The following is a 17,142-nucleotide window of genomic DNA, read 5'->3' as shown; positions in this document are numbered from 1 at the left end:
GACAAAATTTCGATGAAATTTTCTTTTAAGACAAAATTTTCTTTAAAGACAAAATTTCCATGAAATTTTCGCCAAAGATAAAATTTCGATGAAATCTTCTCTAAAGACAAAATTTCGATGAATTTTTCTCTAAAGACAACATTTCGATGAAATTTCCTCTTAAGACAAAATTTTCTTTAAAGACAATATTTCCATGAAATTTTCTCTAAAAACAAAATTTCTATTAAATTTTCTGTAGAGAAAAAATTTCCATAAAATTTTCTCTTAAGTCTAAATTCCAGGAAATTTTCTCTAAAGACTAAATTTTTATGAAATTTTCTCTGAAAACAAAATTTGTATAAAATTTTGTTTAAAGACAAAATTTCCATGAAATTCTGTGTAAAGATTAAAATTCCATGAAATTTTTACTAAAAACTAAATTTCTATGAAATTGCTTTACACATAACAATGTCATGAAAATTTTCTCTTTTTGTTTTAAAGACAAAAATTCCATAAAATTGTCATTTCCATGAAATTTTCTTGAAAGACAAAATTTACATTAAATTTTCGACAAAGACAAAAATTTGGTAAAATTTTCTCCAAAGACAAAATTTCCATATAAATTTCTCTCAAGACAAAATTTCCACATAATTTTCTCTCAAGACTAAATTTTCATGAAATTTTCTCTAAAGACAAAATTTCCATGAAATCTTCTCTAAAGACAAAATTTCATAGAAAAAATTTTTGGACAAAATTTCCATGAAATTTTCTTTACAGACAAATATTCCCTAAAATGTTCCACAAAGACAAAATTTTTCTATAATTTTCTCTAAGCACAAAAATAGCTCTTAAGACTTAATATCCATGAAATATTCTCTAAAGACAAAAATGTTTCTAAAATTTTCTCTAAGGACAAAAACTTCTCTAAAATTTTCTTTAAAGATAAAATTTCCATGAAAAATTCTCTCAAAACAATATTTTTCTGAGACAAAATTTCTCTGAGACAAAATTTCTTTAATACAAAATTTCCATAAAATTTTCTCTTAAGACAAAAATTCCATAAAATTTGCTCTTAAGACAAAAATTCCATAAAATTTTCTCTAAATCTAAATTTCCATGAAATTTTGTTTACAGACAAATATTTCCCTAAAATGTTCTCTTTTCTTGTAAATAAAATTTTCCATATAATTTTCTCTACATACAAAATTTCCATGAACTTTTCTCTAGAGATAAAAGTTTTATGAAATTTTCTCCAAAGACAAAAATTCCATGAAATGTTCTCAAAAAACTAAATTTGCATGGAATTTTCTTTACAGACAGAAATTTCCCTAAAATTTTCTCTTTTTCTTTTAAAGACAAAATTTTCATGTAATTTTCTCTACAGACAAAATTTTCGCAAATGTCAAAATTTGAAAAATTTTCTCTAAGACAATATTTTCATGAAAATATCTCTAAAGAAAATATTTCATTATAATTTCGCAAAAGATAAAATTTCCTCTAAAGACAAAATTGCCCTAACTCTTTCTTTAAAGACAAAATTACCCTAAAATTTTCTTCAAAGACAAAATGTTCATGAAATTTTTTCTAAATACTAAATATTCAAAGACAAAATATCCAAGTAATTTTTCTCTGAAGTCAAAATTTTTGAAGAAATTTTCTCTCGTGAAATTCAAGAAAAAATTTCTTAAAACAATTTTTTCGTGAATTTCCCGCAAAACAAAATTTTTATGAAACTTTTTTAAAAGAAAAAATTTAAAAAAAGGAAAAGGTAAAGATAAGTATAAAGTGTGAAATGTAAGAAACATAAGAAGAAATCACAAGAAAAAAATCGGAGTCAAGGCAAGCAAGCTCACACGTATGTGCCATCTTAGCTCATCGCTGCACGATCATCTATGCATCTCTGCACGATCATCAACACGGTGATTGCCAACCAGTGGCATTGTTCATCTTCGCATATATGAGGATTGTATGTAGGATTTCGAAAATATCCCGTCTTAGCACCCGTGACGCAGAGGTTAGCATTTCTCCCTACTGCATGGCTTCAAATCTTGGCGAGGACACCAAAAAAAGTGGTGGTTATCCTGACCTAATGCTGGCAATATTTGTGAGGTGCTATACCCATGTCCAAAAGAGGAGACACCCTGCGGCACGCCGTTCAGACTCGGCCAAACATTGGCCCTAATTATCGACCCTAACACTTGAATTGGACAGCATTCATTGTTATGTGAAATTTTTGCTCCCTGTTTCATAATGGAATGTTCGTGGGCAAATTGAAATTTTATCCACATGTCTGAGAAGACTTTCCAGAGATTAATCTAAAAGATCGCCGAGATCGATGGAAAGCCACCTCGCTAAGATGGAAAGTCTGTGCCCCTGCAAAACCGAACACGAGCAGAGCAAGTACTCGATCACCTCTGCGTCATCAAGACAGCTTTCGCGGTAATCATTGTGAGGGATTCCCAAGTGCGAGACAATATGGCCTGTCGCACAGCGCCCGGTTATAACCCTTGGTATAGAACTCAGTAACGTTTTATCAAATACCAGCTGTTCCTTTCTTCCTTTTTGGGCCAACTGTAGGTCAGAATGTGCTAGCAGTTCGACATCCATGAACAAATGCATGATCCCACCTCCGTACTGGCCACACCCTCTACTATGTTCAGTGGTTGGACAAGTGAAGCGAATGCAAGCCTGGTGACTGCATATGCAAGCTATGCCTGGCATATTCCACCACCTTCTCGTTTCCCGGAATACCATCGTGTCCGGGAACCCCAGTTGATTATGTCGTGAGCCCGGAGTCTATCCAAGGATCCCAAACGCTGCACTTCGACCTCACTGTCCTCGATCACAACGCCTTAAGGACCGTCACATAGTTCCTAAACTTCCCTTTACAAAATTTCTTTTGCGGCTATATGTTGACTATATCCGGGTATATATCTAATCCAGCCCCTGACTTCACCTTTAAGCCATTTATGAAGAATGAAGTCTAATCCTTTCTAAATACAGCATTCGCCTCACACTATTCTCTCCCCATTAAAACTAAATACGAAGAACCTTTAAAGAATTGGTCTCAGTGTCAGGTATTCTCAGCCTGATCCATAGTCTACCCAACGCATCCGTTAAATCCAGAATGGAACCGTGCCCGTACCCGTACCCTCCTTCAGTATGCCAAGTTTCCTCAGCCTTGGCGCAATGTTCGAGCTATATCCAACATAAACACAAAATTTCCATAAAATTTTCTCTAAAGGCAAAATTTTTATAACATTCCCATGAAAATTTTTCTAATGGCAAAATTTGCAGGAAATTTAAAAAAAAAATCCATAAATCTTCCTCTAAAGATAAGGTTTTATAGAATTTTCTCCTAAGACCAAATTTCATGAAAATATATATCTAAAGATAAAATTCCTCTGAAATCTTCTCTAAAGAAAAATCTTCCATGCTATTTTCGCTAAAGACAAATTTCTCTAGAGACAACAATTCAAAACATTTTCTCCAAAAACACAATTTTCATGAAATTTTCTCTTAATTAAAATTTTTATTAATTTTCTTCTTAAATGTTGTAGCCACATTGCATGTGGGAGTAGCGATCCTCGTAAAACTCCCAAAGATGAGTGAGCTCTTTCCGGTCCATAGGACCCATCGGCGCCAAAAAAACTTGCTTTGTCATATCGAGCATCATAGGTATTCAGTATTTAAACAAAAGCCGGTGCCGCCCGGCCTCTCACAAAGACTCTCAGTATTTAAGCAAAAGCCGGTGCCGCCCGGCCTCTCACTGAGACTCTCCACTCGATGTCCCCGACTGCAGTTGCAGCTACTCCGTATATGAAGCATCCTACCATCCGCAACCTGTGGACACGACCGGTAGCTCTCAGATGAGCATATCATGATAAATACTTATGACCACCACACAGATCGGAGCTTAAAGTTCCAGACTGAGTGGCGTTCGTAGTTATCCCGTGTAGGGACGCATACTAATAAATGTGTCTACCCATATGTTTTAACGAGTCTACTAACATCTCCTACATTGTTAGCATAAAGAGACTCGTATTCTACTGTGCAGTCTGTTTCATAAGTCTGGCAATTCTATAGAACACTCTCTCTCTCTCTTTCTCCCACTCTTTCTATCTCTTGTTAAATGTCACTGGCATGCCTTGGGCTCAAGATAGGCGATAACAAGTGCTTACAAACACTCGCCACATAAAAGAACACCCCCTAATTATACACTGAGCATAACAAAAACAACTAAATCTCAAAGCCCTTTAAAGTTCCATGACCATAAAATGAAATTAAATAAAATTTCCCTACAATTTAAAAGTAATGACAAAGAGTATGTTAAAAATTTGTAAAGCATGGTACTTACAAAGAATTCATCTTCAATCACAGGATCAGCCAACATCTCTATGGCTTCGGTCATCGAACGGCATGTACGATTGTTGTTCTTCTTCTTCTTGAGCTTGCGTCCCAATGTGGCAGCATCACTGAAACGATGCAATAGTTTCTCACGCTTACGCACAGCCAAAGGGCTGGTTGTAGAACTCGAGTGACACAGCAATGAGGAGTAATTGCTGATACTGCCACCACCGCCATGGCCACTGTCATTTGTGGCAATGCTTGCTGTATTGGCATAGAAATTCTGTGGCTGATATTGCGAGGGGGCGGTCAATGTTGAGGTGGAATCGATTTTCTGTATCAGATTATATTCCGATTGTGGATATTTGCTGGGTATGGAGAGTGTTGAGGTTGTTGTGGTTGTCGAGGTCGATTGCACAGAGGCCTGCTGCAGTAGAATGGGTTTGGGCGGTGGTGGCGGCGGAGGTTCTTTCATTAGATTCATGCGCCGGGGGGCAGCACGCGGTAGTGTGGTAACCGACGAGGAGTTGGTAATGCCACCATAACTGACGGCTCGACGATTGCGTTCGTTTTCCTTGTCCCTGGAAGGAATATAAACAAAAATCAAGGGGAAATAAGAACGTTTAAATTTGGTACAAATAGAAAAGTTGTAAAATTTAAAGATAAGGCTCATAATTAGTAACTCTGTTTATAATTTGGAAAGTGATTAAATGACCTTAACATTTTTAAGAACAATTTTTTTTTTTAAATTAATTTTATAATTTTTGAAGTTTTTCTATAGAAATACATTACATTTTTAAATAAATAAAATTTTTAAAAAATCTATAAATATAAAAATGAATTTGTGTTTGTTTGTTTGTATGCTTGTTTGTTTGCGGGTTTGTAAACTTGTTTGTTCCGTATAGACTCAAAAACGGCTTAACCGATCTTTTGGAATTTTCACAGATTGTGGGAAGTGGTTCGGAAGGAGCAATAGGCTACATCATTTTTTGATTTCGCAAGTTGGCCGATATTACCTTTTTACCTCAAAAACACCACCCGATAAAAGTGGACCGATCGAGAAAATATGGGACTCGAATGAAAGGCATTCGGGAGTTGAATACAAATTTGATTTCCAAAGTTGGGTCCAAGTACCTAGGGGGCTGGCCCGACCCCAAAACCCCTCAAATAGGCTTATCGGGCGATCATGCACCTATGGGACTCAAATAAAAGGTATTCAGGAGTAGAATACAAATTTGATTTCAAATGTTGGGTCCAAGTACCTAGGGGGCTGGCCCGACCCCAAAACCCCTTCAAATAGGCTTATTTGGCGATCATGTAAATATGGGACTCAAATGAAAGGTATTCACTAGTAGATTACGAATATGGTCAGGAAGGAGCAATAGGTTATATAATTGTTTGATATAGGAAGGGGGCCGATCCTCCCTCGTTACCCAAAACTCCCACAAACAGACACATTGGACGTTCATGTCAACATGGGGTTCAAATGAAGGGTATTCGGGAGTAGATTAAGAATCTAGCTTGCAAAATGAGATCGAAGTATAGAGGGTCACCCCACCCCCCAAAAACGTCCCAAATGGGCATATGACCCATCACGACTATATGAGACTCGGTTTGTTTGTTTGTTCCGTAGAATCAAAAACGGCTGAACCGATTTTCTAAAAATGCTCAGAGATTGTGTATGTTTGTTTGGAAGGAAACATAGGTTGTATAATTTTTGGATATCGGATGGGGCCGGACCCTCCCACTTACCCCAAAAACGTCACCCAAAACCAAAAGTAGACCGATAAACATAATATGAGTATCAACTGGAAGGTATTGGATACCAGAAAACGAATATCGTATTAAAATTTGGGTCCAAGTACCCTGCGGGACGACTCAACCCCAAAACTCCTCTAAACAGATATAATCAACGTTCATGTCAATATGGGACTCAAATGAAAATTATTGGACAATAGATTACAAATATGGCATAACAAACTAGGTCGAAGTAATGGGAGGTCACCCACAAATACCCCCAAATGGGCATATTAGCCGACCATGCCTATATGGAACTCAAATAAAAGGTATTTGGAAGTAGATTACGTATATGATATTAATATTTGCGTTCAAGTCTAGGTGACGCGTTTCCTCCTAAAAATACGACAAATAAGTTAACTGACCCATTGGTCTAACGGTCTTGGATTGACGGAACCCTAGTATTTCCGTGTGGAAGATCATGTTACACGGATGGAACAAAGCTAGAGGACAGAGTGGACCTGAGGGTATACATGAGAACACAGAGACTCAGATCTGTTTTAGACTATAATTAATTAATTTAAAGGTATTAGGGGGTAGAGCAAGAATTGCTACCCACTTTCGGGACCAAGTTTCTTCGGGAAAAGGGGTAGACCCCACAAGCAACAATTTTTTACTGACCATCGCAATATGGGGCTCAAATAAATGTATTTGATGTTCCCCAAAACACCCCCTGCCAATATGTGGCTCAAATGAAAGGTATTTGAGATAAGAAAACGAATTGGATAATCAATTTTGGGGTATTGTGTTTAGGGGACGCCTGTAAACTCCCCTTAAACCAATGACAATATGTGGTTTAAAAAAATAGTGTTTGAGAGAAGAGCACGATGCTGATAGTTTTTCAAGTGTCTGAAGGACCACCTCAATCCCGAAAACACCCATAAATCAGACATCATGAGAATTTCGGACAGAAATAAAGCTTTTTAAGAATGGAGTATACCTTACATCCAAACTTAAATTCGTATACCAATAAACATCATATGGGATTCAGATAAAGGCACTTATATTGTTAAACTGTTAGTCAAGCGATATAATATTTTCGTAGCATGGTATTTCAGTAAAAATTCTTCAATTGTCGAAAATAAATATTAAATGCAAAATTTTGTTCCATATACAGTAAAAGAAGGCGAAGCAGAGCGGGCCCGGGTCAGCTAGTTTTCTATAAAAACAAAATTTTGAAAAAAATGTCTATCAAATTTTGACGAAATTTTCTACAAAACAAAATTTTTTAAGAAACTTTTTTATAAAAACAGTTTGGACAAAATGGTCTACAAAAAAAAATTTGACAAAATTTTCGAAAAAAAAAAACTTTTGAGAAAGCTTTCGAAAAAACAAAATTTTGAAGAAATTTTAAATAAAAACAGAGATATATAAAATAACATTGACAAAATTTTCTATAAAAAAAATTGACAAAATTTTCCATAAAAACCAAATTTTGACAAAATTTTCCATAAAAACCAAAATTTGACATTTTTATAAGAACAACATTTTGCAAAATTTTCTATAAAAAACAAAATTTTGACAAAATTTTCTATAAAAACAAAATTTTGACAAAATTTTCTATAAAAATTAAATTTTGACAAAATTTTCTTTAAAAACAAAATTTTGACAAAATTTTTTTTAAAACAAAATTTTGACAAAATTTTTTTTAAAAACAAAATTTTGACAAAAATTTTTTTAAAAACAAAATTTTGACAAAAATTTTTTTAAAAACAAAATTTTGACAAAATTCTCTATAAAAACATATTTTTGACATAATTTTTTATAAAAACAATATTTTGACAAAACTTTCTATAAAAACAATACTTTGACAAATTTTTTCATAAAATCTAAATTTTGACATTTTCATAAAAATATCTTGAAAATATTTTCTATAAATACAAAAATTTGAAAAAACTTTCTATAAAAACTAAATTTAATATAAAAATAACATTTGGTAGCATTTTATGTATCACTAAGTTTTTCATTAAAATTTTAAAGAAATTGATTCATAGTCTCCAAGTTTTGTATAGCTATGTTTTTCGCTTATTTTTAGTTTACCTCGATCTTTTTCTCTCCATCGGAGGACTAAAATAACAATTTGGTGAGAATGGCACGAAATAGCCCAACTGTGGTGAATTGACCTCCGACGATTGTTGATCGATTAAATTCATATAGTGAAATGAACCCAGCTGTGGTGTTGCTGCACCTTGCACCATAAATGGCATAGATATTCTTTGGTTCGATGAATGAGGATTGAAGAATTTCTTGTTATATTTTCCACGATTGTGATGATGATGTTGTTGTTGATGATGATGTTTTCTAAGAATATTATTGTCTATGGAAGATGAGGTAGTTTCGGTGGATGCCATAGAATAACGACTATGGTAGATATTTCGTTCTTCATCTTGTTCAGTTTCAGTTTCTTCGTCTTCTTCATCATCATCGTTGGCACAACTCTCATCGTTGGGACACTCAGGCACTGTGTAGCAGGTGAAATTGTGGGCTTGATAATCGATTAAAGCCATTGTAAGTAGCCGCAATTTGTTTTAGTTTTTTTTCTTTGGTTATTTTTAAGAGTTTTCTCTTTTATTTTGGTTTAATTATTTGGTTGAAGTGTTTTGGTTTGTTTTTGGTTTTTATTTTTGGTTTCTTTAGTTTCAAGAGTTTGTAGACTTGAGTTTTTTCTGCTATTTTTGTTACTTAAGGCGTTTTTTACTTCCGTTTCATTTCAATGAGGTACTCAGTTGTGTTCTTTTTAAATTTACTTTTGATTCCCACGTTTGCGATTTTCGTATATTTTGGACTTTTGCGTTATTTATACTTAATCTAAAACACATTTCCTTTTTGAAACAACCACAAAAAAAAAATAATAAATAAGTTACCTACATTGAAAAAAGGCAGTCAATGGTAAAAAAATATAAATCAACCATTCAAAAAAAAATATATAAATATATATAAAAAATATAAAAATATAAAAACAACATTAATCATATAAAAAAAATATATATATGTAATATTAGGACTAAAAACAGTAATTTGATGAAATTGAGTTTATAGCAGTGCTTCCATAAAAAATAAATTTATAATACATAATTTGGATTTTTTTAATTTTAGTTTAGGTTTGAATTTTTATTTTTTTTAATAAAATTTCATTTTTTTATTTAAGTTTTAATTTTAATTTAAGAGTTATTCGTTTTTTGTTGAATAAAAATTTTAAAAAAATATTGTTTTCAGAAATAATTTAAACTTTTTTTTTTTTAATTTTTTAATTTAAATTTTTTTGTTAAAATCTAAGTTTATGGCATTTATTTGATAACTTTTTAACTTTTTTGAATTTTAATATTAATTTCTAATTTTCTCATTACATTTTAAACTATTTTATTATTTTAGGGTCTTTTTTACATTTCCAAATTCAAAAGCTACCATAAACCAAGTACAATACCCTATGCACTCTCGGACTACCTGCCACACAGTGTCCGTCCTTACCAATGAAACCACACAAACCACAACAACAGACAAAATGGAGACAATTTAAAGCTGCTGAAAACACCATACAACACAATCCAATGCAACAAAATAAAAAATTAAAAGTGTTAATTTTTCATACAACTGCAGCAGGTTGTATTGTAGTTGATGAACGAGGAGAGGATTCAACAAAAACTTGACAAATTATATCCCCTTGTGCTCTTGCAATGGACCAGGGCAGCAGGAAAGGCATTGCTGTAACAGACTTGGTTATATTAAGAGGGGCAATCAAGCAGAGTAACATGTAAATTAACTGCAAATCCGGAAATTTATTGCAATGTTTTGCACATTTTAATAAGCGATGAAAAGGGGACCGGTGTGGCATTGTAGCATTGTTTACATTTCCATATGGTAAGACTCAGGCACAACTACTTAATTTATACTCTTTATGAGCACAAAAGAAAATTTTAAAATTTATATGCAAAATATACCCCAAGTTGTGATACTATTTATAGTAACACAAAAATTTCCAACAAATGGAGGGCACACTACACTGTGTAACAGAAAGAAAGAAAATAACAAGAAAAAAACATAAATGGAAGAAAATTTCTTGAAAATTTTTCACACATTCTCTGCTCTGCAGAGGGTTCTACGTATGGGGATCAACCTAGAATTCTAGCCAAGGACTGCTTGCCCTCCGCAAATCTGCAGCTACGACAATTACAACTAAATCTTACAAAAATATTAATGGAAAAAAAATTTACACATTTTCTAAAGAAATAAAGTATGGACAAGATTAGGTTAGGCTAAAGTGGCAGTCTGCCATCAGACGCACTTAGCCGTTTTCGTCCATTGCGATACCACAAGAACAGAAGAAGGAAGATGCCTTCTAGTTCTTACCGTTGAACCATCCAGATCGCTTTAAAAAACCCAACAATTTGCGAATGTTTGCATCCGTTAAATCGGAAATGAGAACCTAATGTGGAAATCCTTTTGACTGCCAGTGCGGGACACACACATAGAAGATGTTCTATATAATGTCTTCTTCCTCGATGTCCTCACAGATTCTGCAAAAATCGTTACTGACAACCTTCAGTCTGTCAGCATGTTTTTCGATCAGACCTGTGACTGAGGCGTCTGTTCTTGCCTGTGACAGCAAAGCGGTAGACCTCTTCAAGTCTAGATTAGGCCAAATATAGTTTTGGAATGCTTACAGCTCCCTCTTTGTGACCATCTATCAAAACTTAGCTTACATGTCGCTAGAGGCATACCCACAGATTCCAGTTTCCCTGGAATGTGTAAGGTAGTTCCTAGTCTCGCAAGCTCGTTCGCTTTACAATTTCCTGGGATATCTCTGTGACCCGGCACCCAGAATAGGTGAAATTTGAACTGTTCCGCCATCTCGTCGAGAGATCTGCGACATTCGAGGGCGGTTTTTGTGTTCAGAAATACGTTATCCAGGGATTTAATGGCTGCCTGAGAAGATATTTATGCCAATCGTCGTTATGACATTATATCTTAGCCATTCCACCACTTCCTCAATTGCAAGGATCTCCGCTTGATACACACTGCAGTGGTTGGGTAAACTTTTCGATATGACCAGTTTTAGATCTTTCGAGTACACCCCAAGTCCACCAGGTCGTCAAGTTTGGAAACATCCGTTTAGAAGTCTATGTAACTTCAATTACCAGGGATATGGTAGTTCCAATCGGTTATATCAGGAATATTGGTACAGTACTTTTTTATCAAAAAGAGGTTCAGGTAGGGTGTTATCCGCACTGCCTGGAATATGGGACATTGTATCAAGGACAACACCGTGTCCGTAACCGCCACATGACCAAAGGGAAAGCTCCCCTAGCCTTACGGCAGTGGTCCAGCATTTTGCCTAGCCACAATGTCCAGAGGCATTAGATTTAGCATTAAATTTAGTGCATCAGATGGTGTCGTCCTCAGTGCGGCTGTGATGCACAAACAAGCCAACCTTTGAAGCGCCGTCCACAATACCACAGCACCATATAGCATTACAGGTCTGACAACTGCAGTATATATTTAGTGAATGACGCGCGGGTCTAAAACCCCAACTTTAGCCAATGGCTCCCTTGCAGGTATATATAGGGTAAGAATTGCCTTTCATGCCTTTCCAAAATGTTGGGTTTGAAGTGCAATTTCCTGTCCAACTAAACACCCAGATATTTTGCGCTTTCAGTATATGGAACATTCTCTCCTCCCAAGGATACAGGTACCACTGTAGGCAACTTATATCTCGTGCTGAAAAAAATTTCTTCTGTCTTGCACGGATTTATACCTAGACCATTTTCGGTAACCCACATTGCTGTTGCACGTAGATCTTCCTTAACTATATATCTTACAGTGCTGGGAAACTTTACCCTAACCGCAATTGCCACGTCATCAGTCGGTTTTACATTATTGAAAGCACCTGCATCACAGCCGCACTGTCAAGAAATGCTACCATTGTATATTCATTAACAGCGCGAGAACCCTCTATGTAGCCGACTAGGTTGTGAAGAGCTGCTGCCGCGACAGGCGATCTATCAACCTCTCAAGAGTCTTCAGCATAAAGAATGACAGACTAATAGGACGAAAATCTTTTGCCTTCGTGTAGTAAGGTTTTCCTGCATTCGTAATGAGGATTACCTTCGTGTTCCTCCATCCCACAGGCATATATGACATTACGAAACAAGCAGAGTATATCTCAAGGAACCAGTTCATCAAACACAGATTGTAATTCAACCGATGATCTTCAGAGCCAGACGACTTAAAAGAGTCGAAATATCTTATCGCCCAAAGGATTTTCGGCTCAGACACAATTTTCTTAATGGCCTCCGACGAATGTATACCAGTGACTTGGAACGTACTTGGCACAGTTGTTGTAAGTAGTAACACAAGACACCACATGCCAAATTTTAGCCAAATCGGACAAAAATTTCGGCTTGTAAGAACTCAAGAAGAAGGCCACCGTTGCGCAGAGGTTAGCATGTCCGCCTATGACACCAAACTCCCGGGTTCGAATCGTAGCGAGACCATCAGAAAAAGTTTTCAGCGGTGGTTTTCCCCTCCTAATACACGCGACATTTGTGAGGTACTATGCTATGTAAAACTTCTCTCCAAAGAGGTGTCGCACTGCGGCTCGCCGTTCGGACCCGGCTTTAAAAAGGAGGCCCCATATCATTGAGCTTAAACTTGACTGCACTCATTGATATGTGAGAAGTTTGCCCTTCTTCCTTATCGGAATGTTCATGGGCAAAATTTGCAATTTTGCGAGGGCTCCAAAAGTCAAATCGGGGGATCGGTTTATATGGGAGCTATATCAGGTTATAGACCAATTTGGACCGTACTTGACACAGTTGTTAGAAGTCATAAAGAACACTACGTGCAAAATTTCATCTAAATCGGACAAAAACTGCTTCATCCAGGGGCTCAAGAAGTCAACTCGGGAGATTGGTTTATATGGGAGCTATATCTTTATCTGAACAGATGTGGCCCATTTACAACCACCAACGACCTACACATTATTGCAAATTACCCAAAATCTCACGAACATATATATGGCAGCTATATCTGCAAATGACCCGATTTGGACTGAACTTCTTAGATAATGTGGAAGTTGTCGAGGAAAGCGCAGTGCAAAATGTTGGCAAGATTGATCAATAAAAGAGCTTGTAGTGGAACTAGAAGTGAAAAACGGACGATATACATATATGGCAGCTATAACATTCACCAATAATATTAGGGGTCATAAGAAAATCCTTCCAACCAAATTTTAGAAGAATCGGTTAACAAATGAACACTTAATTGAAATATTCCTCAAAATCGGACAAACATATACGTGGGAGCTATATCTAAATCTGAACCGATTTCAACTAAACTTTAGATAGTGTGTGGAAGTAGTCGAGGAAAGCGTTGTACAAAATTTTGGGAAGATTGGTCAATAAATGCGCTTGCACCATAGAAGTGAAAATCGGGCAATATACATATATGGCAACCATATCTAAATCTGTACCGATTTCTATAAAATTCACCGAAAATGTCCAGAGTCAAGAGAAAACTCTATCGTTTAACAAATGACCACATTTTTGCATTATTAGTCCAAATCGGTCGAACATATATATGTGAGCTTTATCCAAATCTAAACCGATTTTCTCCAATTTCAATCGGTTTCCTCTCTAGGCCGAAAAAGATGCCTGTACCAAATTTTAAGACGATCGGACGAAAATTACTACCTGTAGTTTGTATACAAATTAACATGGACAGACGGACAGAGGGACTTAGAAAGTGATTCTGAGTCGATCGATATACTTATCAATGGGTCTATCTCTCTTCATTCTGGGTGTTACAAACAAATGCATTAAGCTAAAATATCCTGTAGCACAGTGGTGGTATAGGGTATAATGAAGGAGTGCCACGATAAATAAAAAAAAAAAACTTTCAAATGGCATGTATGCCATTCGGGACAAAATGGATATATGAGCCATCTAGCATTCTATAAAAATTAAAAAAAAATAAAAATTTTATTTTAAAAAATTTTTGTAAAACTTCTTTAAAAAAATTCAATAAAATTTCTTTAACAATTTGTAGAAATTTTATCAAAAAACAATTTCTTTAAAAATTTTTTTTTGTATATTCCTTAAAATTTGTTTAAATTTTTAAATTTAAATTTAATTTTTTTTCATATATTCCTTAAATTTTTTTAATATATTCCTTAAAATTTTTTTTGATAACATTTCTTTTGAAAGTTTTATGATAAGATTTCTTTAAAAACTTTTTGAAGAAAATGTTTTGATAAAATTTCCTTAAAAATGCAGAGAAAATATTGTTGTATTTTTGCCTATAGGGCAAAAATCATTTAATTTCACATTTTTTTCCTTTGTTTATTTTTCGTGAAAAGCACCGATTGTTGATAAATTTTCGTTTTAAAATTTTTTTGATAAAATTTATTTAAAAATGTACAAAAAATATTCTACAAAGTAAAATAGCAAACAATTTTGAAATGTTTTCTATAGAAATAAAATGTACAAATATTGGGTTGCCCAAAAAGTAATTGCGGATTTTTTAAAAGAAAGTAAATGCATTTTTAATAAGACTTAGAATGAACTTTAATCAAATATACTTTTTTACACTTTTTTTCTAAAGCAAACTAAAAGTAACAGCTGATAACTGACAGAAGAAAGAATGCAATTACAGAGTCACAAGTTGTGAAAAAATTTGTATATGAAAAATCCGCAATTACTTTTTGGGCAACCCAATATAATATTTAAACACATGAATTGGGAAAAAGTACATCTAATAGACAGGGTTGTCGAGCGTGGTTTACATGGTAACATGGTCGTTTTCGCTATTAATATGATTCAAATACAACATACCAACATACGCCCTTAAAGTCATCACACCTAATATGGTTGAAAAGTCGTCTAACCAAAGACGAAATGCCTCCCATACTGGTTGCTATGTGTTGCAATCTCTGGCTTTCCTTTTCCATTTGCAAAGAAAATCTCTGATCATTGAGCTCTTCTCAAAAGAGAAACAAGCAAAACAAATTGTAAAATTTAATGATTTTCGCCCTAACGGGTAAAAAATTTGAAAATAAAAGTAATATTCAAATATTTTCTTGACATATGACAAAATTTTGACAAAATTTACTTTGGAAATAAAATTTTGAAAAATTTTCTATAAAAATAAAACCCGTACAAAATATTCAAAAATTTTTCTATTCATACAAAATTTTATCTTGAGCTTAATTCGTCAATATATGAATGGAATTTTTTTGGAAAATTTTCTGCTTCACAGTGTTATGTCCAATTTGGTTCATTCGCCATTGTAACAGCCTCTATAAAGGTATTATGTTTTTTTGGTATAATAATGAATGCACCAAAATACCGAAATGCTGCATTAATTAATAAAATGCAGGGATTAACATATTTAAATGAAAAGGGGCAAATGGGTGAGACAAGTACTGGCGCAAGGGTTAAACGAAGATATTAATAAAACCGTCACATAAATAATAATGTAATTAAGTGTGCCCTCGTGTGTGCACAGCTCGCATTCGTTGGAGATGCATCTGTGGCAGGCTATAAACATTCTGCGTTTTATCATAGAAATGCAGCCCATCTTCATTTCCATCTCCCATTGAATCATCATCATTAACATTATCATCATGACAAACACACACAAGCGCACACTTTCCATTCATTCAATGAGATATTTCCTTAAAAATTTTAAATATCGCTGTAAATGATTTGAATGCGTTTTTTTATTACATTTGACGCTTAGGAGGGCTATTAAAACATAGATACTGCATAGCTGTCGGTGTGTAGTTTTTCTTTTAGGTTTTGGGTGTAATGAATGATTTTTTTTTTTTTTGTAAAAGCCATTAAATAGAGCACCCAATATTATGACTCAATGGTTTAAAATAAAAATTTCTTTTTTTAAAGGTAGGCAATGGAAAAAAAGGAATTGATGAATAAATCCCATGTACTGCGTATGAGGCCACTGTGGTGGGTATGACTAATTTTTGATGGAAGACACTGCAATTAATCTTATAGATGGTCAAATGGATTCAAGCAAATGGATTTTATTCATGCACTCTGTGTACTTTGTATACGAAGTAGAAAATTAAATGATAAATTTGATGAATGGAGTTGAATTGGTATTTAGTGTTTACAGTACAATTGTCTTTGGAGAGTATTTTTAAAATATTTAAAAATTTATGTTTAATAATTTTTTTTTTTAATTTCGGCTTCAAATAACAAAATTAAGAAAGCGTTCTACTTAAATTTTGTTGGCAAACATTTCCATTAAAATCAAGTTTTGACAATAATTTTTTTAGGAATAAAATTGTGGCCATTTTTTTAAATATTTTCCTGAAAAAATAAATTTAATAAAATTTAAAAAAAAGTTGCCAAAATTCTGTAGAAATAAAATTTAGAATTTTTTTTACCGAAATAAAGAATTGCAACATTCTCTATACAAGGATCATAATAACAGACTGTAGGTTTCCAACCATTTGAGTCACCCGGACCTGATAGAATATATTACAGAGGGAGAAGGCCAACCTGGTAACCCATCTAACCGCTTTATTCACGGTGTGAAATGCGTCACCAGAGGCTTTATAAAATATTCAAAACCATGGAGCGTAACTAGGAGGCAGCCACTGCGGCTATGAGACTTAGGGCGACGAAAAAACGGATAGAGGATAGTAGCAGGTTATACCATAGCTGTGTAATCGAGGCGATAATAAGACACCTGAATGGAATGCAAGAGGTTTTGGATCAGATACTTGAGACAACACCTGAGGTCAAGTGCGAGACACTACTACCAGCGACACGGCCTTGGCTATTCATCTTTCTGTTATTGCTTTTGGAAATTCATGCTTCATAGAAGAATCAAAGCTGGATGATAGAGTAAGCTAGCGACACGGCCATGGAAATTCATCTTTCTGTTATAGCCCTTTGGAAATTCATGCTTCACAGAAGAATCACAGCTGGATGATAGAGTGAGCCATTGTGGACTCAAGGACTGAAATCTGTCTCTGACTGCCTGACCATTATACGGTCC

The 17,142-nt window shown here is 34.5% G+C and overlaps 1 protein-coding gene across 6 annotated transcripts in view; it reads right to left on the bottom strand.

Annotated features, from left to right (window-relative positions):
* Positions 1–17,142, bottom strand: part of LOC106086373 (tight junction protein ZO-1) — a 445,342-nt gene that overhangs the window by 159,151 nt on the left and 269,049 nt on the right. For 5 of the 6 annotated variants that reach the window (XM_013251024.2, XM_013251022.2, XM_013251023.2 and 2 more), the window contains exon 3: positions 4,337–4,907. In XM_013251024.2, coding sequence (XP_013106478.2) covers positions 4,337–4,907 — 571 coding nt within the window. Of the gene's footprint in view, positions 1–4,336; positions 4,908–8,163; positions 8,946–17,142 lie in introns of all 6 variants that reach the window. The other variant, XM_013251025.2, reaches the window with a different exon arrangement.

This window comes from Stomoxys calcitrans, chromosome 2, assembly GCF_963082655.1.
Source record: "Stomoxys calcitrans chromosome 2, idStoCalc2.1, whole genome shotgun sequence".
Classification (NCBI taxonomy): Eukaryota; Metazoa; Arthropoda; class Insecta; order Diptera; family Muscidae; genus Stomoxys; species Stomoxys calcitrans.
The sequence above is the reverse complement of the archived record's forward strand: the minus strand, read 5'-3'. Positions and strand labels throughout refer to the sequence as shown.